Source organism: Mastigoproctus giganteus, chromosome 1 (assembly GCF_048544385.1).
Source record: "Mastigoproctus giganteus isolate SK-2022 chromosome 1, ASM4854438v1, whole genome shotgun sequence".
Classification (NCBI taxonomy): Eukaryota; Metazoa; Arthropoda; class Arachnida; order Uropygi; family Thelyphonidae; genus Mastigoproctus; species Mastigoproctus giganteus.
Genome location: NC_143575.1, coordinates 267153866 through 267181698, shown reverse-complemented (window position 1 = coordinate 267181698; position 27833 = coordinate 267153866). Strand labels below are relative to the sequence as shown.

At 37.6% G+C, this 27833-nt stretch overlaps 1 protein-coding gene across 3 annotated transcripts in view; it reads left to right on the top strand.

Annotated features, from left to right (window-relative positions):
- The window catches only part of LOC150091951 (uncharacterized), a 142622-nt gene that overhangs the window by 11183 nt on the left and 103606 nt on the right, over window positions 1-27833 (top strand). For all 3 annotated transcript variants that reach the window (XR_016547692.1, XR_016547693.1, XM_090386261.1), the window contains exons 2-3: window positions 12689-12819; window positions 24655-24869. Coding sequence is in view for 1 of the 3 variants with exons in the window: in XM_090386261.1 (XP_090242387.1) it covers window positions 12701-12819; window positions 24655-24869 (334 nt within the window). In the remaining 2 variants the exon portion in view is untranslated. The remainder of the gene's footprint in view (window positions 1-12688; window positions 12820-24654; window positions 24870-27833) is intronic.

Below are 27833 nucleotides of genomic sequence, written 5' to 3'. Positions count from 1 at the left end.
ATTTTGCATCGACATTCACACATGAGGAGTTATTCAGCGAGGGGAATGCCAGAGGTGTATTCAACTCTGGCAGTAAGCTAGAGAATCTTGTAATAACTGAGAGTAAAGTGGAGGAGAAATTGTTGAAGATAAACACAAGAAAGGCACCTGGAGTGGATGGAATCTATCCAGTTATATTAAAGGAGGCAGCAATGGAAGTAAGCAAACCCTTAGCCATAATTATGAGAGCTTCCTTGGACTCAGAGGAGGTAACCATGGACTGGAGATGTGCAAATGTGACCCCAATTCACAAAGGAGGATCAAAGGCTGACACAAGTAATTATAGACCTGTGAGTTTAACTTCTGTTCCCAGAAAATTAATGGAGGCATTGGTTAAAGAAGCACTGCAGGATCATCTAGACAAGACTTCAGTTATAGCTCAGACACAGCATGGTTTTGTTAAGGGGAAGTCTTGCCTGACCAATTTGATTGGATACTATGATGCAGTCACAAAAGAACTGGATGCAGGGAATAACTTTGATATTATATACTTGGATCATAGAAAGGCTTTTGATACTGTTGCACATGGAAGACTGCTGCACAAATTGGAGCAGTGTGGCACTGGAGGCAAATTGCTGCTATGGATAAAGGGGTGGTTGAGGGGGAGAAGACAGAGGACACTGCTCATCGTGGACTAATGTTATTAGTGGAGTCCCTCAGGGTTCAGTATTGGGTCCTTTATTGTTTTCTGTATTTATAAATGATATTGATGATGGTATATCAAGCTTAATGTCCAAGTTTGCAGACGATACGAAGGTTGGCAGGGTTGTCAAGGACACTACTGACACTATGCTGCTGCAACAGGATCTGGAAAGGTTGGACAGATGGGCTGAGAGGTGGCAAATGAAGTTTAACATTGACAAATGTAAAGTACTACATATGGGAAACAGCAACCCCAGAGCAACGTATCAACTGTGTGGTACTACACTGACAGTGGTAGAGAATGAAAGGGACCTGGGGGTGGTTGTGCAGGCAGATATGAAGTTCTCTGAGCAGTGCAGACGGGCTGCAAGAGTAGCTCATGGTGTATTGTCAATGATATATAGGAATTTTTCTAGCAGGGATGAGGAGGTGATTATCCCCTTGTATAAGGCAATGGTCAGGCCACACCTAGAGTACTGTATACAGGCCTGGAGACCTCATTTCAAGAAGGATGTAGAGCTGCTGGAACGAGTACATTCACTAACAAGATTAGTGAATGGAACAAAGGGGTGTGCTTACAAAGAAAGGCTTAAGTTTTGCAAATTACAGTGTCTGGAGACTAGGCAGTAGCGAGGTGATCTGATAGAGGTGTACAAAGCCTTGAATGGCTTCAGCATGCTCAATGCTGATGGGATTCTTCCTCTTGCTCAGAATAATCACCTGAGAGGGCATAAATTCAAATTGAGGAAAGACAGATGTAGGATAGATGTGCGGAAATTTGCCTTTAGCCAGCGGGTGGTTTGGTAGGTGGAACAGACTGCCATCCCTTGTCGTGGAAGTTGATAGCCGAAATAAGTTTAAGGCTCAGCTGGACAGGTATTTGGAACGAACAGAGGGGTGAAGTGGAAGTGGTTATTTTTTATTTATTTATTTTACTTTAATTTTTTTGGCTGATGCTGCATAAGCTTGCTTTCTTGAATCAAATGCCTCTACTAATGCTAATGATCATCCACCTCCATAGATTTTAACCCTCACCCCCACCACCTGATACTCTACCCACTTTTATGCTTATTCTTCTACTACTTCTTGAGTTATTCCCAAACTATTTATCTGTATTCCTAGGTAGTTAAATTTCATTACTTATCTATCATTTTCCTTTTTAATTCTAATTTACATCTGAGTAGTTCTTTTGCCATTATTGGGATCTTTGTTTTCCCTGTGGATACTGCTATATTTTACTCTATGTTAAGATTATGTAGCATTGTTTGCAAATCATGTTCATTTTCTTCCATTAGTTCTCCATCATTTGCAAGCAGATTATATCATCTTCTTCCTGTCCAGTATTAGGTCTAGTGGCCTGTTACGGTCTCTCTCCATCTTTGCAGGGGTCTGCCTCTGTCCCTCCTTCCCTGGAGTTTGTAGTTTAGTATCTCTATTGGATAATGTCCGTTCTCCATTCTCTCTACATGTTGTATCCATCTGTTTCTATATGAGTTTATATAATTCAGTACTGAGGTTGTGTGTGTGCGGTGCCTCCGTAGCCAGGTGGGCAGGAGCAACAGTGCGTAGCACACGCTTTTTGATTAGACCGGGGTTCAAGCCGGTGACCACCAAATATGGAGGATGCAGAAATGTCAGGGAATGACCACCGCATATCCCCGGAGCAATATGGCCTTAGTTGCTAATGCTCCTAAAAACCAAATAACAACAACAACAGCTGAGGTTGTCTGCAGTTCTGACAGGATGTCTTGGCTTCTTTTCCTGTCAAGTCTGGTATAGCCTGCAGTTCTGCTCATGAAACACATTTCTGCACTGGTCAACCTCCTCCTGTCCCCTTTGTTCATTGTCTATGCCTCAGAGCTATAGGTTTGGATAGGTCTGGCAATGGTGTTATATATCCGTGTCCTTGTTTTCTTATGCATCAGATTAGAAATAATGAAAATATGGTTTATAGTTTTAGTAATTCCTATGTAATTTTTTATTTTTTGCTCAATATCTTTTTCTTTTTCACATGACAGCTGGTATCCTAGGTATTTGTAAGTGTTAACTTGTTTGATAATATTATTGTCAATGTAGAATCTTGCTTCTTATCAGATCTCTTCCTTTAAATGCCATCACTTTTGTCTTTGAAGATGAGATTTCCATATTCTTATCCAATTCCAATAAGAAATTATATATAATTTCTTATTTTTTATTCAAATTCCTTTATTTACTCTATTTGCTTCATTGATTCATCCATTATAAAGCTGAAGAGCGTTCAACTTGGCAAGTCTCCTTGTTTTATTCTGTTAATTATTTGTGTTTCATTTTTTCATATGAGCTGTGGCAGTAAAGTTCTCAGTCAGTGAAGGCATCCAGATAGATGATGATGTTCAGTTTAGTGGTTCCATGTGTGTCCTCAACATCGTGCGATCTCTTTTCTTTGAAGGCAGGCTTATTTCACCTTGGGAAAGAGGAGGAAGTCTGCTTGTGCTAGATCGATTGAGTAGGGTGGATAATTGATCTGTACAGTGCCACGTTTAAATATCTTCACAACAAGTGCAGAATGGGTGGGAGGCATTTTGCAATAAGAACCAGCTACCTTTCTCTCAAAATTGTGGTCTCACTCGGGAAATGGGCTTCAATAGTCTTTGAAGCATCTGTACATAGAATGCAGGATTGACTCTCTCCCCTTCACGTACAAATTCCTTGTGAATCACACCCTGTTTGTCAAAAATCATCTTGTTGATCCTGGATCATCTTGATCCAGGATGTATATGAAACTTTTTGGGCCTTGGCAATGATTTTGAAATTTACTGTATGCTCTGTTACTTCGTCTCTAGGTCATACTGAAACATCCAACACTCACTCATCTCCAGTTTGAGGAAATCAGGATTGTCTTGACAAAGCTGGATGAAGTCTTCGCATGATGACGCTCCTCTTTGTTTCTGCTCATCTCTGAGGCTCTGTGGCATAAATTTTGCACAGACCTTCCTTTTCCCAAAATCTTTGTGCAGAATTTGACATATCATCTCCTTATTGATATCCAACTTGTCAACCATCATTCTGAGTATCAACGACAATCTTAATGTCTATCTTTAAGCCGCTTATATTATTCCAACACACTGATACAACTTCACGTATCATCACCATAAACAGTTTGTAACATTTCATATGTTTCAGTTGCAGATTTTCCAAGTAGCAAAATTTGATATTCGTTTGTTGCTCCACTGCAAAATCATGACACAGAACGTTACTACTACTAACGAAACTGGTTGTTACTCAAAACCTGTCAGCCTGCAGGACAATCTGTGTACCACCATATATTGTAGCAAGTTTGAACTACATCATAACACTTTCATTTGTTTTCAAACTTGTCAAACAAACATGATTGCAAGAGCATCAGTCCAGGAACTTCATTGCTACACCTCGCATGAATACCATGCACACTGCTTATCTTAATCATGAGTAGTGTTATCACTTTTATGAAGTACCAATCAGATGTATATGAATACAAGAGAATATGTTGTTAAATGTTGGATTCGGTTTATGTTATTGATTTTTTTTTTTTTTTTTTTGCTTTATCACAGAAGTGATTATGCAACCTCCCAATTGGTTCTTCAACTTCACCATGTGTGGCTAATACTGATTTTGCTTGTACAGTTCATATGGTTATCAGTCTTTATTCCATGAAAGAAAGTACTGTATCTCAAATCCTACTGGTATGGTTGTTTTTCAGTAGAATAGTAACCATTTTTTAATTTTTGATTTTAATATTTTCTTTATTTGATTTTTGTATCGATTTAGCATTAGTAGAGGCATGTGATGCAAGAAAGCAAACTTATATAGCATCAGCCAAATAAAAAGAAAAAAAAAACACTTCTCATTTCACCCATCCATTCACACCAAATGCTTGTCTAGTTCTGCCTTGAACATATTTAAGTTGTCGACCTCCACTATGACAGATGGAAGTTTCTTCCAACTATCAACCACCCGCTGTCTAAAGGCAAATTTCTGCACGTCTATTCTACAATTGTCTTTCCTCAGTTTGAATTTATATTCCCTCAGGTGAGTAATCTGAGCAAGAGGAAGAATCCCATCGGCATTGAGCTTGCTGAAACCAGATGTGAGCCCCGGGGAGGCTCACATCTGGTTTCAACAAGCTCAACGCTGATGGGATTCTTCCTCTAGGTATGGGCTTGGCACTCCCAGGGTCCTGAGCTGGATATCATCATTCTTCTCTTTCTTGGTGATTCCCTTCTACCCCTCCTCTCTCTCTCTCTATCTCAGGGTAATTCAGGATTTTTTTTTTTTTGGCAGGTGCAGCAAAAGCCTCAGGCTTCCTTACGCCATATGGCTAATAGTAATAATAATCTCAAAGGTGACTAGTCTCCAGGTGCTGCAATTTGTAGCACTTAAGCCTTTCTTGGTAAATCAACCCTTTGTTCCATTCACCAATCTCATTGCTTACTCTGTACTCATTCCAGCAGCTCTACATCCTTCCTAAAATGAGTCCTCCAGACCTCTAAGCAGTATTCAAGGTGAGGCCTGACCATTGCCTTATACAAGGGGACAATGAACTCCTTATCCCTGCTAGACAAATTCCCTTATATCATTGACAAGACACCATGAGCTACTCTTGCAGCCTATCTGCACTGCACAGAAAACTTTATATCTGACTGCACAATTACCCCAGGTCTCTATCACCCTGAGTGTAGTACCACACAGTTTTTATGTTTCTCTGGGGTTACTCCTACCCATATGTAGTACCTTGCATTTGTCAATGTTAAACTTCAGTTACTACTTCTCAGCCCAACTGTCCAACTTTTCTAGGTCCTGTTGCGATAGCATATTGCACTGAGTTTAATATTTATCTATATATGTATACAGTATATAGATGTAGATCTGCTGGAAAAAGTACAGAGAAGGGCAATAAGATTGTTGAAGGAAACAAAGTGTAACAGTCTTACCCAGAAAGGCTTCAGGTCTGAAAATTGCAGCATCTTGAGGCTAGCACTTGCAAGGTGATCTGATTGAGATGTTTAAGGCTTTGAATGGATTGAGCAAGCTCATTGCTGATGGTGGGATTCTTTCTCTTGCTCAGACTATGCACATGAAGTGACAGAAATTCAGATTGAGGAAGGACAGTTTCAGGATAGATGTGCGGAAGTTTGCCTTTAGGCAGTAAGTGGTTAATTGCTGGAACAAACTTCCATCTGTTGTTGTGGAAGTTGATAGCTTAAATAAATTCAAGAAAGATCTAGACTAAACTATTGGAGGGAATGGATAAGTGAAATGAGAAGGATTTATTTATTTTTTACTGATGTTTGTAAAAGCTTTCTTTCTTGCATCATATGCCACTGCTAATGCTAATATTTGCATTAAAAAAAAAAACAAAAAAAAAAAAAAACCAGAAAATATTTCATTTTTGCTCTTAATGTTACTTTTCTTCTAAATGAACTCCTCTTGTAAAAATCTGAAATCCATCCTAGTATGGTATATTTTTCCATCATCTAGGACTGTCTTCAAACCCTCTCTTGAGCTTAACTATTCAAATGATGGCATTTATGTTAATGAGCGACACAAAGTCTGTTGACTCTCTGTCTCATAGATGGTCAGTTACTGCTGTATGACTTTCTATAGATACTTCTATGTGCAGTGTTCTTCTGAATTGGTATCTGTAATTCCACCACTCCTTCAAAACCTCATATATGACCTAATAAATGAAGTTATAAAACTTATAAAAGTTGAATGCATGAAACAACTTTGGCATTACTGGTATATATCTGGATTTTAGTAATGCTTTTGAATATGGTTTCTCACGAAAGGTTATTATATAAATTAGAGCTGGTTAGGATAACAGGGAATACACATAAGTGGATTAAAGATTCATTGAAGGACAGGGGATAGAGCAGTGTTTCTCAACCTTTTCGTTGCTGCAGCACACTTTTAAAGATGCTAAAATTTCGTGGCACACTACAATTACAACTATATCATATATTCACAAATGAGAAGTTATTTCTGCTGGGTATATTTAATAATACAATGTACACTTATTGTTTGTTTAAAATGCTTTTGTTATCTCTATTTACAAGAAATTTTTTGAACATACATGAAATTTAAAAGAAAATATGTAAAAAATTAACATAAAAACAAACAAAAATACAATTAATTTTAATTATAAAAGTTGGATTTATTATTATTATTTTTTATTTGCATTTTCCGTGTCACACTTGAAGCATATTCATGGCACACTAATGTGCCATGGCACATTAGAAACACTTGAGAAACACTGGGATAGAGAATGGGTATTCTTGAGTGCTGGCCAAGTTGAATGATATTGATAAAGCAGAATGGACTAGACATTGTGAACCTTTGGGCTACATGTTGTGGAATGTTGGTGAAATATGTTGGTCTACAAGTACGGTAGAGGCTGAAAATTTGGCAAAATTCAAGTAAGAATTGGATAAGTAGTACTTTTGTTGATGATGATAATAGTATGATTTTTTTTTTTTTTTTCTTTTTGTCAGATGCAGATTTTCTTGATCCATTATGGCATTTTAATAATACAAATTATAAAGATGAATTTACATAAAGAACTAAGTTATGAATGCTAGACCTATGAATATACACAAACAAAGCTCATTAAGGTATATAGCACAATAGAATATTTTTACAAGTAAACCTTTGAATATTTATATATTAGTATTATTATTTTTTTCCCCGGTCAAATATGAATAGATAAAAGTTGCTCTATTAATGTTAAGCACTACAGTCAAAATGTGCAAACTTTGTGTAAGAGCCACCGGACTAAGAGACACCTCATTATTAATTACTGTATTAGTTAATTAACAGTGGGCTTTAATAATTAGTTAATTATTTACTATAGCTAATTTTACCCACAAATAGCAACAAACAGCTCTTGGTTTTGATCTGGATTGGAACAGTTATAAATATTTTGGGCTTTCTTCTCACTGTGACTGCATTAATCAGCCCCCAGTGAAGGTTGCTTGACAAAAATATCTGGTTTTTGTTCTATCAGATTGGAATAAAAAAATTTAAAAGTAGGGTGGTTCCCTCTTTAAGTGGATTAAAATCCAAAGCTGCTTATTGCATTCAAGAAGCAGTGAATGTCAATCTAGAAAACCTCCCATACCATAAATTAATTGCAGAATCCAAACATGCCTTAACAACCATATTGTATATTACTGTGTGGGCACTTCAAAGCTCAGGCAATAGCAAAAATATTATTAGTATTCTGAAATTATCCTTTTTCATATATGTCCCCTTGTGTGTACCATCTGAAGATGTACAGATGTTAACATTATTTAGTTTACTTAGCCCACTTAATTACTTCTTGCTAGTACTTTCCTTCACCATGTAAATTCCTAGCTTCTAGGTGCAGTGGTGGTTGAAATATGCATCCACATGTTCATGGTTTTGGGGTGGGTTAACTCTGTAACTTTTCTTTTCCAGACCTGTACAGATTGTTGGATTTTATCATATCTATATAATTCTACAGTTTAAATAAGTTAATATACTTACTGCATCATCAATCTTTTTTGGAAGACCAAGGCCATTTCATGGGGATCCACTGTTTACTATTTATAATTTTGGTTTCCTTAAAGTGGAGCAAGAACTTAATAACCCTTGTGAAGAAAACAATGTAAAATTTTTCTAGATATTTTATGATTTTTTTTTACAATCTTTTATAGTTGCCTTACCCGCACGCATCTAATGCAACAGTTTGTTTTTTAAAGCCACCTTTATCAATTCTTTTCAGAGCATCCAAATTAGTTTTCATAGAAATATTAACTCTGGTTTCTCACCCATATTTCATTAATTTATTGTAATATTTGATTAAATTACATAGTATAGTTGCAGTAACAAATAATTTTACTGGTGCAAACACTAGCAAAATTATTAATGCTAGCCACAAGCATACTGTCTGATGTCCATGGAACACTAGTGTGCCTTGGGCATTGGACAATATATTTTGAGAAGGGAAGGGAAGGGAAGGAGCATCAGTTAATCTGGTGAGCTAATTAAGCAAAGGTGGTTAAAAGGGTTTCCACTGTACTGGCATAAGTTATCTCCAAAGGTAATTGATGCTGACATGTTGGGAAATTCAAAGATTAGTGGATTGGCACCTATGTGAGAAGTGAAAAATATAAGAAGCCACTCCCTCTAGATGAAGCAAAATCAGGGCTTCGCTCCCTTACACCATTATGGCTGACACTTAATACTAACTTGGTTTTGATGGTATTGACTGGTTCCATTAATTCTGCATTTGAATGCAGGGACCCACTTTATCCTCCTTTGGGTAAATGAGGGTTCAGGAAACTGACAGAGACTGGCATTTTGTTTTATTTTCCTATTTGCAATTCACAACCTTAATTTTTTTTTTTTTTCTGAAATAAACCATGATGATGACCCAGGAAAGAGCATTAGCGTTAGTAGAGGCATATAATGCAAGAAAGCAAGCTTATGCAGCATCACCCAAAAAAAAAAAAAAAAAAAACATGCTCCCATTTCACCCCTCCGTTCGTTCCAAATACCCGTAGTCCAGCTCAGCCTTAAATTTATTTAGGCTATCAACTTCCACAACGAATGATGGAAGTCTGTTCCACCAACCAACTACCCACTGGCTAAAGGCAAACTTCCGCACATCTATCCTACATCTGTCTTTCCTCAATTTGAATTTATGCCCTCTCAGGTGATTATTCTGAGCATGAGGAAGAATCCCATCAGCATTGAGCATGCTCAAACCATTCAAGGCTTTATACACCTCAATCAGATCACCTCGCAGGTGCCTAGTCTCCAGACACTAATTTGCAAAACTTAAGCCTTTCTTCGTTAGAGCAACCCTTTGTTCCATTCACTAATCTTGTTGCCCTTCTCTGTACTCGTTCCAACAGCTCTACATCCTTCTTAAAATGAGGCCTCCAGACCTGTATACAGTACTCAAGGTGTGGCCTGACCATTGCCTTATACAAGGGGATAATCACCTCCTTATCCCTGCTAGAAAAATTCCTGTATATCATTGACAAGACAGACCGTCTGCACTTCTCAGAAAACTTCATATCTGCCTGCACAATTACCCCCTGGTCCTTTTCGTTCTCTACCACTGTCAATTCCACAGAATTGATATTCCCATTTGAAGATATAGAAGTGTCATCATATGGTATAATTTTGGTAATTCTTCATTGGATCCTTATGATTATGAAGTAACTAAAATGGCAAATTAAAAGGTGTTTGAAGTTGATATATAATCCAATGAAAGGTCAGTTATTTCTTTAAAAAAATATATTAAAAAAATACCACAGTGAATTAAATACCACAACAAATTAATCAGGTGCAAAATTACCACAATTATACAGTAGCCAAGAATTTAAGTATTTAAGTAGTTGTTGCAGATCCTATGGTTCCCCCATTAGTCACTTTTATACTCCCTTTGGTGAGGTTTACACCATAACCGGTCATGTGCGTGTAGTGTTTTGTGTGTAAATTTTGTGCTCTGTTCTGCTGTTATGTTGTGTGATAGGCTCCTGGCATTTTACCAAAAGTCCCATCCTGATATCAGGATCAGCAAACAGAGGACATTCAAGGACATTCCTACATTCCTATCTTCTTTGAGGAAAGAGTCCAAATATCATGGACCAAATTTCAACCCATCAAACTCCAGTAGCCAAGAATGAAAAAAAAATAAAGTAAAATAAAAAAATTCTGCACTTTGTCCCAGTTAGGGGTCAGTGACATGGATGGAACACTTGTCGTTCCTCCCTGTTGATATGCCCAGCTGAATTTTTACAAGCCGGTTGGTTGGCCAGACCTGACGCTATTGGTTTTTATTTTGGTGTTTCCTTCACCCAACGTCAATGCAAACTTTTATCATATTTAGTAGTCATGGGCTTGAGTTCTGGTCCACTAAAATAGTGCATGCCACTGCACCTCTTTCTCCTGACCACTCGGCTACGTCGTAGCCTCGATACAGTAGCTAAGAATCAGTGGAAAATATTAAGTTGCTTTAATATATCCTTTGTTGTGTTGGTACAGGTCTTGTTATTCTCTTTCTATATAATTTTCCCCTGGACATTTATTACCAAACACTAATCTTTTAAAGACAAGTTAACCAGCCTTGGTGATAATCCAGCATACAGCTGTGGTATTAATGAAATGGGAGCACATCTTATATGCCTGTCTAAATTAGAAAGATGTCTAAATTATTAGACATCTTTCTATAAGTTATGAAACCTCTTTGTCACACTGGAGGCATTTTGGCATTGACTGAATTTGCACATGAGGTGTTTGAGGTGTTTCATCACAACGTAAGTCCAAGATGTGAGCCCTCCCTGCCTGCTTGATTCCTGTCTAATCTAAATTTCTTAAAAAGAAATTTAGATTAAACAGGAATCAAAAGTTCTTAAAAAGACCTGGTGGAGCTGGTAACTCTCCACTGTTGATGGACTTCTACCCTGTGACTGTTGCACCCGATGTTGTGGTTGTAGGATTAGTGACCATAGATGACATCCTAAAACCCCTTGCCAGATCTAGACATCACTGTCACCTGCCCCTGATGGTGTGGGATTCATGACCTCTCTGCTTCAGGAGTCCCTAGTGTAGGAGGTCTCTAAAACTTCGTCCAGGCCACAGACTCAACTAATGAATATAATCTGTTGACATCATCCTGTTAATTGTGACATAGGATTTGTACTGGTTTGTTGACAGTCATGAAGCTTTCAGCTAGAAACTGTTACTTGGCAGGTGCAAACATGAGACCTGATACCAGGCTTCAGCCAGCATTGGATGTTTATAAACTCATGATGTTTCTACAATATTCTTGGACTTGATTGACCTCCCCCCACACACACACACACCGACCTAGACTTGAACCCAGTAGCATGAGTTGATGACAAAGTGTGGTGTAAGGCTCAAGGTGACACTTTACACTGGGCATGTGTATGATCCTATGCCTGCCTGTTTCCTGACTCAGGATGCTTTCTTCCCTTGGGTCCAGACAAGAGCCGGCCAGAATAGCAACACCAGACTCGACTCTGTTGAATTGTCTTTGGACAACACGGGACAAGCCACTGTTGCCATGTCTTACTCTGATGACCCAGGATGTTACCATCCACTACTTGTGCCAATATATACCTGAGCCCAAGGAAGGAAAATGTATTGGCACAGCAAGTAGGGGATGCCTTAAGGTGTGGAATTCTTCGCCGACATTTTATGCAAATATTGGATTGCTTGCTACCATTGAACTGCCAGCATTGGATGTTGTGCCAAGTAGCAAGTGTACAGGATTCTCTGATCCTATAACCTTCACTTCCTTTCTCCCCTGGGCACCTCTGCGAATTCCTTCTATGTATCTTTTTTATTATTTTTTTTTTTCACTGCCCACCCCAGAAAATTTGGGTGACTCTGGGGGTTGGTCTCACCAGAGTTTACTGCCCTACATTTCCTGGCCCAGCTCCCCGCTATCATCGACATGTCCATGGTCTTACATAGGGGCCCATGGAACACCACCAGCTCCCTCAGTTGGTGGTGTTCCATGGGCCCCTATGTAAGAGGCCAGATGAAAACATAATTTACATCTACATGCACAGGACCACATTACTCTCATTTTGGCCTTTAAAGAATATTGTATATGTCACAGAGATTCTCACACATTACTCTCATTTTGGCCTTTAAAGAATATTGTATATGTCACAGAGATACTATCGTGAAGTTGAGGGAATTCCCAGTACTGCCAGACAAATTATACACTGTATAATTGTCAGATTATTATTTTAATAGCGGTTCTGGTGCCATTAAAATAATCTGAATTTTTATAACAGTATGGTGTCTTATGAGGAGAATTTTTGTAAAAAAAAAAAAAAAAAGAAAAAAGTGTAATGTTCTACAGATTTTTGTTGACGTATTTATTTACAAGGATCAAATCACATGTGTATATGTAATTAATTTTATTTAGGGAGTTTTTAAAAATAAATGAAAAATCCTTAAGTTCTCATATGATTTCTTTTAGTTTACATAAAATATGGAAGGAGGAGCAGGAGGAGGACCACCAGCACGAGGAGGACCCCGTGGAGGACCCAGAGGCCGTGGCCCTGGTAGAGGCCCAGGTTTTGGGAGAGGAAGAGGTGGCCCACCAGGAAGGTACTGAAAAATTTTTTGTCCCGTATAATTCATACTTTTCAGCTTTTGCTAGATAATTCCCAGAAATCTTATCATGGTTTCTTGAATGTTTGTTTCTTCCAGATTTCACTCCAGTTTGCAACATAATTTTTAAAATACATATTTGTCTGCCATTAGGTGACTCTGCCTTTGTTTATCGCAAAGTAAAGCTTGTCCCAAACACATTAACTACAATGTGTTTTCAGTTTTGTTTTATGCATCAGTGTCTGTTTTGCTGTTATTTGTGCACTTTTATGTGTAGTTTTTCTAAATGTTTTAGATTAATCAATTATTGTAAAATTATTGTATTGTAACTCCAAAATAACTTACTTAGTGGAGTTTGACTAAAAACAGTAGTGGAAGAAAGAGATTTGTGAGTTATATTATGGTCAGATGTGATGTTCTCCAAGCAGTTTAGACAGGTGGCAAGGAGATCCTATCGATGATTTATTGAATATTTACTTGTATAGATGGGAGGGTTGTAACACCTCTGCATAAGGCAATCATGAGACCACACAGTTGGAATAAATGTACAGATATGTACATTTATTCCAACTATATACCAACTAAAAAAAAAAGACCTTTACTTCTTGAAAGGGTCCAAAGACAGACAGTGCACCTGGTGAAATCGGCAAAAGAGTACCCATATGAGGAAAGACTAAATATGTGGGCTGCAGAACTTGGAAACTAGACAATTTAGAGGAGATTTTATTGAGAGTAAAAGTAAAATAAGGGTGAAATTTTTACTGTTAGAAATGATTCCAGAACTAGGGGCCATAATTCAAATTACAGGAGTTGGGGGGGGTGTAGAACTGGATATGCAGGAAGGTTTCTTTTAGCTAGTGAGTTGTTTAATTATTATTGAAATAAGTTGCCTCCATGATTGGGGCTAACAGGTGAGGGAAATTCAAAGCTCATCTGGATAGATACTTACATGGAGTCAAGTAGGTTATTTATTATTATTGTTATTTATTTATTTATTTTTATATGGTTCAGCAAAAGACCAAAGGAACCATGTATAAAAATTGGTACCATTTTACTGAAAGTATGAAGGTACCTGATTTTATTATTATTATTATTATTATTATTATTATTAGCATATGGTATAAGGAAGCCTGAGGCTTATGCTGCAAAAAAAAAAAAAATTTTTTTTGAATTACCTTGAGTGAAGGGGAGAGAGAGAGAAGAAGAAGAAGAATCAAAAGGGAATCACCAAAAAAGAATGAAGTGGGCAGGAGCAGCAGTGCGTAACACACACTTCTTGATTAGACCGGGGTTCGAGCCTGTGACCACCAAATATGGAGGATGCGGAAAGGTCAGGGAATGATCACCGCATATCTCTGAGCAATGTGGTCTTAGTTGCTAATGCTCTTAAAAACCAAATAACAAACAAACAGAAGAATGATGACATCCAGCTCAGCACCCCGGGTGTGCTAACCCCAGGGACTTAACAGATGTGAGTCCCTGGGGTTAGCAAGAGCTTATGATGGGGGGAGGGATGTTTCTTTCCCATAACTCACTATTAACGAATCAGAAAAGGATATGATAGAAAATCAAGTTTCCAATTTTTATGCAAGAATATTTGAGGATAAATACTCGCTCTTATATATCACTGTTGGTAAATCAGAATGGCATGTTGAAGAAAACAATAATACAGGCAACCCCCATATAACACTATACTAAAACATGATATCTCTCTAACACGATTGATAAATTGCGGCAATCCGCACACAACACAGTACTTCTACAACAAGGTTTCACTCTAACACGGTTTGAGTATTGCTGGAAATCTCGCATAACATGGTATTTTTGAGCTAGAAAAACTCTGCTATTATGTTAGATCTAATTTTCACTGTTTCCATTCCTTTTTGTGAATCCCTGCTGTTGACTCACTAATTGTTATTTCCTTCATGATATTTTTCTAAAGCATATTTCTGGAGATGTGCAGTTTCTGGTTTATTGGTCTTTTCTATTAGTGTAATCAATTATAAATGTAAACTCGATCTAGTTGCATTTGCTATAGTACTGATAGCTGGAATTCTGTGGGTTTTCACATTATTATGGTGAAATGTGTGTCCCCCCTTCCATGAAATATTCAATCATATAAAAAACATAAATAAATTTTCATAAACTCATTACTCCATATCGTGTTTGTCGCAATTTATGAGTGCCGCATTCTTTGTTATTAATTGCTTATCGTTTTTACTATTTTAAATTTTACAACCAAAAAAAAAAAGTCAGTGAACAGAAATATCAATTAGTATGTACATATTACAGTACATATTAATTAAGCTATGTATGCAAGTATAAATTTATTTTTATTTTGCTAGCTGGAAAATATTCTTTAAATTTTCACATATCATTTAAAGCGGGAGTTCACTGTATTTTGTTGGGAGATCCCTGAGTGCTATTGAACCTATGCTTGTTTGGGAAAATAAACGATAATTGTGACTTCGAAGAGTGCAGTTCGTGACTTTTTAAAGAGAGCAGAAGGTACACGAAATGTAGATGCTGCAGAAGAGATTGTGCTTAGCAACAGTGAAGAGGAAGAAAATTAATTGAACGTACATTATCTCATATATAAGTATCACAGTTTGTAAGGTAAGATGTTTGTTCAGTTATTACTATTTAAGTTACTACTATCATAAATATATAAATATAATAAAGTTAAAATATTAAGTTATTACTACCATAAAAATTAAGTTTCCGATAGTTATAAAAAAAATAGCATATTTTTGTTAGCTTTTAGAACGTACCCTCATATAACTACAGTGTTACCCGAGGGTCACCTGTATTTAGGTATTCGAGGGTTACGGTCGAGGTGAGAGGTCCTTTAGGCACTTCAGATCACAACTTGGTGATTGTCTCTTCTCCAATGGAGCCTTTACTTCATGGCTATTCCCAACCTCGTGTTGTTTGGCATTGCAAGAATGCAAAATGGGATGACCTGCAAAATTTCTTTTCTTCTTTTCCTTGGTCGGATCACTGTTTCAAAACTTCTGATGTCAACGTTTGCTCAGATCGTGTCAGTGAAATTATTCTTGCAGGAATGGAATCCTTTATCCCACACTCCTCTTTAAAATCTCGTCCTTTATCTAAACCTTGATTTTCCAATAAATGTGCTAAGGCTGTTCAAGAGAAAAATGTTGCGTATCGTAATTGGCTTGTTTCCAATTCTTCAGCTTTATTTCCTGCCTACACTAAAGCTCGCAACAATTGTAAAGCAGTTATTAATCACTCCAAACTAGAGTTTGAACAGGCTAAGAGTAGAAAACTTGCTTCTTGCCCCAGTGGTAGCCGAGCATTCTGGTCTCTTGCCAAAGCTATTGGCCGCAACTTTTGCCCATCTCTGTCCAAACCAGATGGTTCTGTTGTCACTTCAGCCAAGGATAAAGCTGACCTGCTAGCATCCCATTTTTCTTCCAACTCATGTATTAATGATCTTGGTAAAACACCTCCCTCCATTCCCAACACGCTCCATTCAATGCCTCCTGTGGTCTACCGTCAAAAGGATATCAGAAGGATTTTCACGAATCTTGATGCTAAGAAAGCTCCAGGTCCCGATGGTATTTCTCCACTTGTTCTCAAAATTTGTACCCCTGAACTTACTCCTATTCTTTGCCACCTTTTTTCACTTTCTTATTCCAAAGGTGTTTTTCCTTCTGCTTGGAAAAATGCTCATATCCAGCCAGTTCCTAAAAAGGGTGACAAATCCCTCCCATCCAGTTATCATCCCATTGAAATTACTTCTACTTTTTCTAATGTAATGGAGAAATCCATTAACCACCAACTCTTAAACTACTTAGAAATCTTCCGTCTGATCAACGATTGCCAGTATGGATTCTGTCAGTGTCGATCCACTGGTGATATTTTGGCTTATATTACCCATTTATGGACTAATTCAATTGAAAGGTTCAGTGAAACGCAAGTAGTTGCTCTTGATATCTCAAAGGCTTTCGATCATGTTTGGCATAAAGGTCTTCTAAACAAACTTTCATCGTATGGTTTGCCAACTGTTTTTTGTAATTGGTTATCCAGTTTTCTCTCTGATTGCTCACTGAGGGTGATGGTAGTTATGGCTCTCTGTCTTCTAACTTCTCCACTAATGCCGGTGTCCCCCAAGGTTCAGTTCTTTCCCCCACTCTTTCCCTCTTATATATTAATGACCTTCCATTGACTGGAAATCCTATCTATAGTTTTGTCAATGATAGCACATTGCATTCCACTTTCCATTTTGAGAAACCTTGCCCTGCTCAATGAGCTTCAACTTCTCGAAAAGCTGCTACCAACTCCTTAAATGCAGATCTTCAGTTAATTCTCCAGTGGAGCAAAGACAACTTAGTTGATTTCAATCATTCTAAAACTCAGTCTTGTCTTATATCCTGCAATAAGGATTCTTCTGCTCCTATGCTTATCTTTGGTGACACTCCGATTTTTAGGCAAAATGATATATCTCTTTTGGGGATTACCCTGACTTCTAATCTCTCTCGGCACAAGCACATTACAAATATTGCTTTCTCTGCATCCAGTGAACAGCTGTTTCCAAACAGCTGTTCACTGGATGCAGAGAAAACAGTGAACAGTTGTTTTTGGAAACAGTGAACAGCTGTTCACTCTGTACAAATCGCAAATCCGCCCTACCATGGAATATTGTTCCCACATCTGGAGTGGTGCTCCCAAAACCTCTCTCAGGCTTCTTGATTCCATTCAGAAGAGGGCAGTTAGGTTAATTAATGATTCATCTCTAACAGAGTCTCTCCACTTGCTGTCTCATAGACGTACAGTTTCTGCTGTATGCCTCTTCTATAGATATTTCCATGGGCACTGTTCTTCTGAATTGGCTTCTATAATTCTCGCTCTCTCTTTCAAAACAGTCTGAACCCGTGCAGCCACCAGCCAACATCCATTTACTGTCCAACTTCAAACTCACAGAACCAACTTTTCATCTTCCTCGTTTATTCATTCAACTGCCGTTTCCTGGAACAACCTTCTTTCATACGTATTTCCTGAAAATTACGGTCTAATTCAACAAATATCTTCTTTCGTCTTCTCAGCCTCCAACCCAAGCACGGTACTAAGTACTATAGGTTCTAATACCTCTCATGTTTGGGGTTTACATAAAAAAAAAAAAAAAAAAAAAATTAAATAAATAAATTTGTTATAAGCTTGTATGCACACTGTTGTGTTACACCACATGCATATGTATATAAATTGAAAACCATGATTCCCTTAGGTTGTTGTTTCAGTATTCAAATGGTATATCATATCCTTTTATATCCATTTCCTATTCATTAACAGAGAGATATAGAAGATAGCATTTTCCCCACATGCCCCTGTATATAGAAATGGTAATTCACATTAGTTGTTTTGGCATACATTGAAGTATCATAATTTCTAGAGTGCGAATAGAACGATGTTATGGGGAGAGTAGTATTAATAGTCACAAATGATAAGGAAGTAAGTAAACAGTGTCGGCCAAAAAAAAAAAAAAAAAGCACATCACATGTCCTTCTCCTTCTAATAATTTTTCTAGTTCCTCCTTAAATTTATTCAAAGTCCCCACTTCCACAATTCCAGATGGAAGTTTGTTCCATCACTCAACTACCCACTGGCTGAAATCAACATTTTGCATATTTATCAAATTTTCCTTCCTCAATTTAAATTTGTCTCACTCATTTGTTGTCAATCCATTAAAATCCTTAAACACCTCATTCAGATTCCTTTGTAGGTGCTTAGTTTCCAGATACCACAATTTGCAGAACTGAAGATGAATTCCTGTAAGAATACCCTTTTGTTTCCCTCACTAAGCTCATTATTGCTCTTCTCAGTATTTGTTCTAACATCATCATCATCATCAGCCATTTTCAATCCACTGCAGGATGAAGGCCTCTCCAGCAACTTTCCAGTTCCTTCTGTTTTGAGCACTGGCCATCCATTTACTACTCAAAAACTCATGAATTTCATCTATCCATCTCCGCCTTTGTCTTCCAGGTTTTCTTCTAGCTCCTCTTGGGTAACATTCTGTTATTTTCTTAGTCCATCTGTCATCATGTCTTCGAGCTATGTGTCCTGCCCAAGACCATTTTAGTTCTTTAGTTTTGATAAGAATGTCCTTTACTTGAGTTTGCTGCCTAATCCACGTGTTTCTCTTCTTATCTAACAGTCTGATTCCCAATATAATTCGTTCCATTCTTCGCTGTGTAGTTCTTAGCTTCTCTTCCATTCTTTTAGTGAGTGCCCAAGTTTCACTTCCATAAGTCATGGTGGGGAGTATACATTGATTCATTATTTTACGTTTCCGACAAACTGGGATATTGCTCTTCAGTATGTGACTATATTTCCTGAATGCTATCCATCCAAAATTTATTCTTCTCTTGACTTCCAGCCATTTATCATTATTACAGCTAATAACTTGTCCCAGATAAGTATATGACTCCACCTTTTCAATTACTGCTCCTTCAATCATTATTTCCCTTTCCGTGGCATACTTGTTCATCATTACTTTTGTTTTAGCCATATTCATCTTTAGTCCAAAATCCTTACTAACTGTGCATAACTGATTAAGATTTTCCTCTAATTCTTTGGGATCGTGGCTTATGACCACAATGTCATCTGAAAATCGTAAATGGTTTAGGTACTCTCCGTTCACATTGACTCCTTTCTGCGACCAGTCAAATCTTCTGAAAGCTTCCTCAAGGGCAGCAGTAAACAGCTTCGGAGATATTGTGTCTCCTTGTCGAACTCCTTTCTCGATTTTAAATTTGCTACTGTCTTTGTCTAGTCTAATAAAGGATGTAACACTCTCATATATTTTCTTCAAAATCATAATATATGGAGTATCTATGCCTTGTCTTTCCAGCGTCCGAAACATTGCCTTATGCTGTATGGAGTCAAATGCCTTTCCATAATCCACAAATGCCAGGCATAATGGTGTTTTATATTCATTTGCTTTCTCCATTAGCTGTGATATTACGTGAAGGTGATCCATAGTTGAGAATCCTGTCCTAAAGCCAGCTTGCTCTTTCGGTTGATTCTCATCAAGTATTCTTTCTAATCTGTTAGTAATGACCCTTGTGAACAACTTGTAGATATGGGATAACAAGCTAATTGGTCTATAATTTCCAATTTCTGATTTATCTCCTTTCTTATGCAGCAAAACTATGATTGCATTATTCCACTGCTTAGGCATCGCACCTTTTCTAATGCACTTTGTGAAGAGCCTTGCCAGTTTTTGTGTTATGTCTCTTCCTCCCAATTTTAACAACTCTACAGTAACTTCATCTTCCCCCGGGGCTTTCCGATTCTTCATTTTCTTCAATGCATGTTCTACCTCATCAGGAAGAATATCGGGTATGTCGTATGTGTTGCTACTTTGCAATCCATCTTCCCCACTGCTGGTATCATTCCCTCGCTCCTTGTATAATTCTCTATAGTAGTCTTCTGCTATTTGAATTATGCCTTCTCTGCTGTTTATAAGTACACCATCGCTATTCTTCAGTTTCAGTATCATTTGTCTTTCTGTATTACTGCTCATGGCTGCTGATTTAAATCTTTTGTTTTCCCTTAATGCTTGTTCTACTTTTCTTGTGTTAAATCTTCTTATGTCCTCTCTGAGTCTCTTTCTAATGGCTTTGCATAACTCAGTATACTCAATTTTCTCCTTGTCAGTTTACATTGCTCTTCATTTGTCGCCTTCGGTTCATCATGACAAGTGTTTCTTGACTAATTTTTTCTTCTTTGGATTTCTGTTTCCCTATAGGTTTCTTGGGCTTTATCACTTTCAAAAAGTTGTAATATTCCTCGTCGATATCTTGATCCTCAGCAGTCTGCAGAAGCTCATACTTGTTCTTAAGTTCCAGTACATACTGCTTTTTCTCCTCTTCTGTTATCTCAAAGACCTTTGTATTATTTACTCGAGTCAGTTTTTTCCTTTCCTTTCCTACATCTATATCAAGTGTACATCTTACCATTCTGTGATCACTTCCAACATTTACCTTATTCAGGACGGTAACATCAGTCACAATATATCTTCTGTTAGAGAGGATGAAGTCGATTTCATTAGTTGTTAATCCATTTGGACTCTTCCATGTCCACTTTCTGTTCACCCTTTTCTTGAAAAAAGTGTTCATTACTGACATTCCTTGAGATTCTGCAAATTCCACAAGTCTTTCACCTCTTTTATTTCTTTCACCAATTCCAAAATTTCCTATAGTTCCTCTTTCTGCGCTGTTTTGCCTTTTTCCAACCTTAGCATTGAAGTTCCCCATAATAATAGTGTAGTGGGTTTTCTGCTCATCTAGAAGACTCAATTTCATTGTACATTTCTTCAACCTCTTCATCATCATGGCTTGATGTTGGTGCATAAATCATTATAATCTTTAGCTTGTACCTCTTAGAAATCTTGAGTATTAGTCTTGACACCCTTGGTGATGTACTTTTGAATTCCAAAATGTTGTTTTTAAAATCTTTATGGACCAGAAACCCAACTCCACCTTCACTCCTTTCACTGTTTCCATTGGTGTACAGCAGATTTCCACTTGATAAACTTATAAGTGATTCATTTCTTCTTCTTGTTTCAGCCAAACCGATGATATTCCAATTCACATTTTCTAATTCCTTTTCCAGCTCTAATATCCTGTCTTCACCAATGAGTGATCGTTCGTTATAACAGGCCAAGTTCAATTTCCGTGTATGGCAGCCTGGTCGTACCCAGAGATTCTTAGCACCCTCTGCTTCCACTCTGATCCTCTCGCTGCCTAAGAGGGAGAGTGAAAGCTGCTGGGGACTGAGGGCCATTTGTATTGTTGTGCTCTCATTGCTGGAGGGTTTGGTCTTTTCCTCTTCACGCTGACCAGGCGTCTTGAAGAGAACCACTCTACACGTTCGTTGCCACCTAAGTGACGTAACAGGGCTTACCATCGAGGAGGTGTGCATGAGTGGATTTTAGGGAGGCAGGCCAACCGGACTTCTCCTAAATCTTCTGTAATAGAGAGATATTGGATCCATCAGTGTTTTAGGCTGAGTGTCTGATAACACACAGGATACCTGTTCCCCTCTTTCAATATTCCCACATTCACATCAACCTAATCCAAATTGAAATGCAGCAAGTTAATTACCTCGACATTGCAACAGCAGGATAAGGTGCATTGATACAGCCAAGCTACAACAAATGTGCTTTTCATTTAATCATTCCAACACATCATTGCCACGAAATTCACAGAAGGAATGCTTACCAGTGTTCCAATTTTCAGACTTTAAATTCAAAACAAAGCTTTAAGTGTATTTCAAAAATGTTCATGTGCCATTTGTACACCCACATTTGCTAAATAACAGCAAATGATTTCCTACGTGTAGATCCCCCTATTTCAAAAAGTCAACACTGGTACAAAAGACCTCACGTGATTGCAAGCCAAAGATTCCACCCCTGAAAGATTTCTGACCTTTGCAATAGACAGATACCATAGCAATTAATTAAACAACTGTTCAAAGTTAATGCAATGCATAAAAAAATTTTGCTTTTTTTATCTATGAAATCATGCATGCCACTTATTGTGATCACAGATAATGTTATCATTAATGTAATGTTATCAATTTTATGAAGTCTCAATCAGAAATATATTAATACATAGAAAAAAGTTCATTGTAATCAGTGCTTCAGTTTATGTTATTGCCTTTTTACATATGTGCAGGGGAAGTGAGTAAGTAATGTCCTGATTTGTTCATGAACTCCAACACATGGGGTGGATGGGATCTATTCAGTTATATTAAAGGAGGTGGCAAAACAACTAAGCAAACTTTTAGCCATAATTATGAGAGCATCCTTGGACTCAGGGGAGGTCCCCACGGACTGGAGATGTACAAATGTATCCCCAATTCACAAAGGAGGATCGAAGGGTGACACAAGTAATTACAGACCAGTTAGTTTAACTTCTGTTCCGGGTAAAATAATTGAGTCACTGGTTAAAGATGCATTGCAGGATCATCTAGACAAGACTACAGCAATAATTCAGACACAGCATGGGTTTGTTAAGGGAAAGTCTTGTCTGACAAATTTGATAGGATATTATGATGGGGTTACAAAGGAACTGGATGCAAAAAATAATTTTGATATCATATATTTGGATTTCAGGAAAGATTTTGACACTGTTGCGCATGGAAGACTATTGTACAAATTGGAGCAGAATGGTATTAAGGGTAAGTTGCTACAATGGATAAAAGGATGGTTGAGTGGGAGAAGACAGAGGGTGGTAATCAATGGGTGCTGCTCTTCATGGACTGATGTTATTAGTGGAGTCCCACAGGGTTCGGTATTGGGTCCACTGTTGTTTTGTATATTTATCAGTGATATTGATGAAGGTATATCAGGCTTAGTGTTGAAGTTTGCAGATGATACAAAGGTTGGCAGGGTTGTTAATGACAGTAATGGCAGTGTGCTACTGCAACAGGATCTAGAAAATTTGGGCAGATAGGCTAAGAAGTGGCAGGCAACTGAAGTTTAACCTTGACAAATGCAAAGTACTGCATATGGGTAGAAGTAACCCCAGAGAAACGTACCAACTGTGTGGTACTACACTTAAGGTGGTAGAAAATGAAAGAGACCTGGGAGTAATTGTGCAGTTAGATATGAAGTTTTCTGAGCAATGCAGACCGGCTGCCAGGGCAGGTCATGTGGTTTTGTCAATGATATATAGGAATTTTGCTAGCAGGGAAAAGGAGGTGATTATCCCTCTGTATAAGGCAATGGTCAGGCCACGCCTTGAGTACTGCGTACAGGTTTGGAGGCCTCATTTTAGGAAGGATGTAGATTTACTTGAGTGTGTACAGAGAAGGGCAACAAGATTGGTGAGGGGAATGAAGGGATCCTCTTACCAAGAGAGGCTTAAGTTCTGCAAATTGCGGTGGCTGGAGGCTAGGCACCTGCGTGGTGATCTGATTGAGGTGTATAAGGCCTTGAATGGGTTGAGCCCGCTGAATTCTGATGGGATCCTTCCACTTGTTCAGATTACGAACCTAAGGGGGCATAAATACAAATTAAGAAAAGGCAGATGTAGAATAGATGTGCGGAAATTTGCCTTTAGCCAGCGGGTGGTTAATTGCTGGAACAAACTTCCATCTGTCGTAGTGGAAGTTGATAGATTAAATAAATTTAAGGAGTAACTGGACAGGCATTTGGAGGGAATGGTGTGATTTTTTTTTTTTTTTTGGCTGATGCTGCATAAGCTCATACACTTGCTTTCTTGCATCACATGCCACTACTACTACATTGCATGTCCAGTTATTGCTATTGCTTTGTATAGTTTTGTATTGCTTTATCAATCTTAAAGATTGATAATACTTACAACTCACCAGGCTACTGCTGGCTGCTACTAGAAATAATCACCATTATTCATATAACATTGCCAGCACAATTTTCTGATCTCAGTTCTACATAGAATTCTTAGGATGCTGTTCTTAGGAAGTTTTGATAATTAAATTGTTTTGAGAGCTACATTGAGTCAGAAGGATTTACGACTACAGTGATATATAAAACCTTTACTGTATTTTGTGGCATCACGTAGATTAAACCATGTATAACTATACTTTCATTCTGACTACTTGGCTAGAGAGAAAGAGTTTCCTACACTCCAACTATCTCCATCTGTCCTGTATATATGTATTTCTGTTTTTACTGGTGTCATTAATGAAAATGTAACTTTCTACTACCAGCCTATAGTACTCTATGGATTGGTTGTTGGAAATTGTAGATCTATAGAAGCTGTGTATTTCTGTATGTAAAGGGTATCCAAGGGTATGTTAAATAATTATTTTTCCTTATAGAGGTGGACGTGGAAGAGGTGGTCCTAGAGGTGGTGGTGGTGGAGGAGGACCACCAATGGGACAGAATGGACCACCTCGTGGAGGACCAAGAGGACGAGGTCCAGGCAGGGGACCTGGAGCACCAGGTCGTGGTGGCCCACCAAGAGGTGGTCCCCCTGGTAGAGGTGGTCCTCCTGGTAGAGGAGGACCAAGGGGCGGACCAATGGGCAGAGGAGGTTAGTAACAGTTTTAATTTTTGTGTTTATGTGACCAATAAAGAGGTTGTGTGATGAAGTGTATCCATAAATTGTTAATAAGTAGAACTTTCCAGGCGTTTGCTTCAGTTTGATTTATCATATAATATAAAATTAAAATTACTTGAATTCTGAGTTTTAGACCGTATTCATTCTCCGAAATTTTAACAAAGCTCACTAACAAGTTGTTAAAATGACTGTTTCTTTATAGAGGTGGGCATGGAGGTGTGGTGGTTAGGATCGCTGATTTTGAAGCTTTACATGCCCTTCTTTCCCATATTCGTAGTACAAATTTTGCTTCTGATGATAATTTGCTGCTTGAATTGGAGAAAACATGTCATTTACACAATTATGTTTTTTTTACACAATCCTGGATTTTTTTTTTTCCCCCTGGTTTGTGTTTTTTTTTTTTTTTTTTACCCAATCCTGGGGTGAAAAAAAAAAAATTTACTTCTTTATCAAAAACCATCTCTGCATCAAATAACACAATCCAATATTGCTATTAATAGTTATGAAATCATCAAATGAAACAGTTTTTCAGATATGTGCAAAAAAACAAAATTGTATATTTTTTGGAAATATACTTGTTATGCATCACTGCATTAAATCATGATTAAGATCTTTAAAAAATTGTTCAACCTTTTCATGTATAAATATCCTACTTAAAGGAATGTTCTTTTCTTGGCACTGAAAAATAATCACTTTAATATATATCGGTCTGTATCTGGTAACCTGCACTTGTTTGTTTCTTACTCCTAAGGGATTCAATGTTTTTATGATAAAGTGTTTTCCTACTTTCATCCTTATTTGCTAGATAAGTTGAGTATATTAGAAGTATTCTTAGATTCAGCAGCAGTGGCAAAGTGCTTGTCACCCTTTTCTCTAGTCTGAGTCGAGTGACTTTAATTTTATTATCGACAATTGACAGCCTAGTTTTCTTTTTAGTGCCATCCTGCACATTAAAGCACTAAAGTATATGTATGTATGTAGTTATATAATCTTTATTGTACACTGTCTAGTTATACACTTATCTCTCATTGCCTAATAGCCAGGAGCTTAAGGAGCTACATTTGTTTTTATATCCCCCAATCAGAATATGGAGATACATATTGGATAGTTCACATTTCATTTGAATATAATATTAACATTCATACTCATTTTTAAAGAGTTTCTGACTCTGCTATAGAATGCAGCTGTGTATGACTGGTCAAAATATATATGGGTTCACAACAGTTAATGCAGTATGCAAAGTAAATAGATGTAATGCTTCTTAATGAGAAGTACTACATTGATCTACTTTTAATTACTATGTTAATGGTTGCGAACTTTTCATGTGTGCCTCTCATGCCAGCAGACTCTTTACTTATTTTTCAAGTTGTATTCATTAATTATATATCTAAGCAGGTAAACAAGTTTGTAAAAATTTTGTGTTATTTCTAGAGCATGTGTCGGCAACCTACAACACTTGTTTTAAACATGAGGCCAAGAACTTGTTCCAGTAAGTTGTTGATTGTTGGAACAAGTTGCTCTTGCATTAAGTTGAGGTTGACAATTTGAATAAATTCAAAAGTCAACTGGAACCTGTGTGAGTCGAGTTAATTAATAATTTGTATTTTACATAATTTGTAAAATACAAATTATGTGGAAGCACATAATTTGTATTTTATCTACTTGCTTTATTTTGTTTTTTCTTTTTGCTAATACAGCAAAAGTCTATGGCTTCCTTGCACTATATGGTAAATACTATTACATTTGGTATCGCTATTATCATAGGCTTCTGTACCACCTGATAATTTATATGCATCCCATGCAATTTTCTTCTCTGCCACATGTCTCAATAGTTCACCTGATATTCATTAAGATCCAAGCCTAGAACAGTATTTCTTTGTTGGTATGAAAAGCCTAGTAGTAGTAGCTTTGATTACTTCCCATTTAGAATTTACTGAAAAAACTGTCTAAGACCACTGTGGTAACCTTTACGAAACAAAAACCCTTCCTTTTACTCCTAATAGTAGTTACATCATTACATTTTTTCCCTCCTAATGGTAGTTACATCTTACACCTAGTGGTTCCTTTATCTGCTGATTCTTAATGCATGAATAATGACTGCTGATAATCAGATCAAAGGTATCACTTCCTCTGGTTGCCTCTTGAACATGCTGCTGTAGAACACAGCAGCATGTTCAAGAGGCAAGCTGAGGAACGTGCTGCTATAGAAAACAGTCATCCAATAAATCCACAAAAGTCTTGCTAGTGTGCAAGTGACCAACCCACAAGTTCCAGTCAATATCTGGAAAGTTAAAATCTCCCATTATAAGACATGCTGTTTTACTGGCCTACTCTATTTCTCTGTGCAGTTGTTCATTGTATTCATCAGAGTCATTAGGCCTATAACACATTCCTCCCACTTTTGTTTTGCTAGTGTTGCAATCAATATGTCACACCAAATGATTCAGCATTGCACTGGGCCACCCATGTCAACTGGATGAACTGAATTAGATTTTATGTGTTTCTTAACTAATAGCATAACCTCTCCTCCCTTCCCATCCTGTCTGACGCATTGCACTCCCCATATTCAGATTCTGCATTTCTTATATTTCTGAAACACCACATGTCTGATATCCCAACAATGTCTGCATTTGATGTCTTGACCAGCACTTCAAATTCATCAAATTTATTTATTATGCTCCTAGCATTGGTGTACATGCACCTGTTCTTATCCTCAGTTACCCTAACATAGCCCATGTATTTACTTGTTTCACAATGGCTCCGAACAGTCCTTGGAATCTCTGGCACCTTGCTTTCCAGGCTGCTGCTCATTTCAATGGAAGCAGTGCAAGAATCACTTTCACCTCTGCCTACGGCTATCTATTAGTCCAGTTATCTATTAGTCTATGTATCCCCCACCAACACTAGCAGTTTTCTGACCCACCTAACACTGCCTCT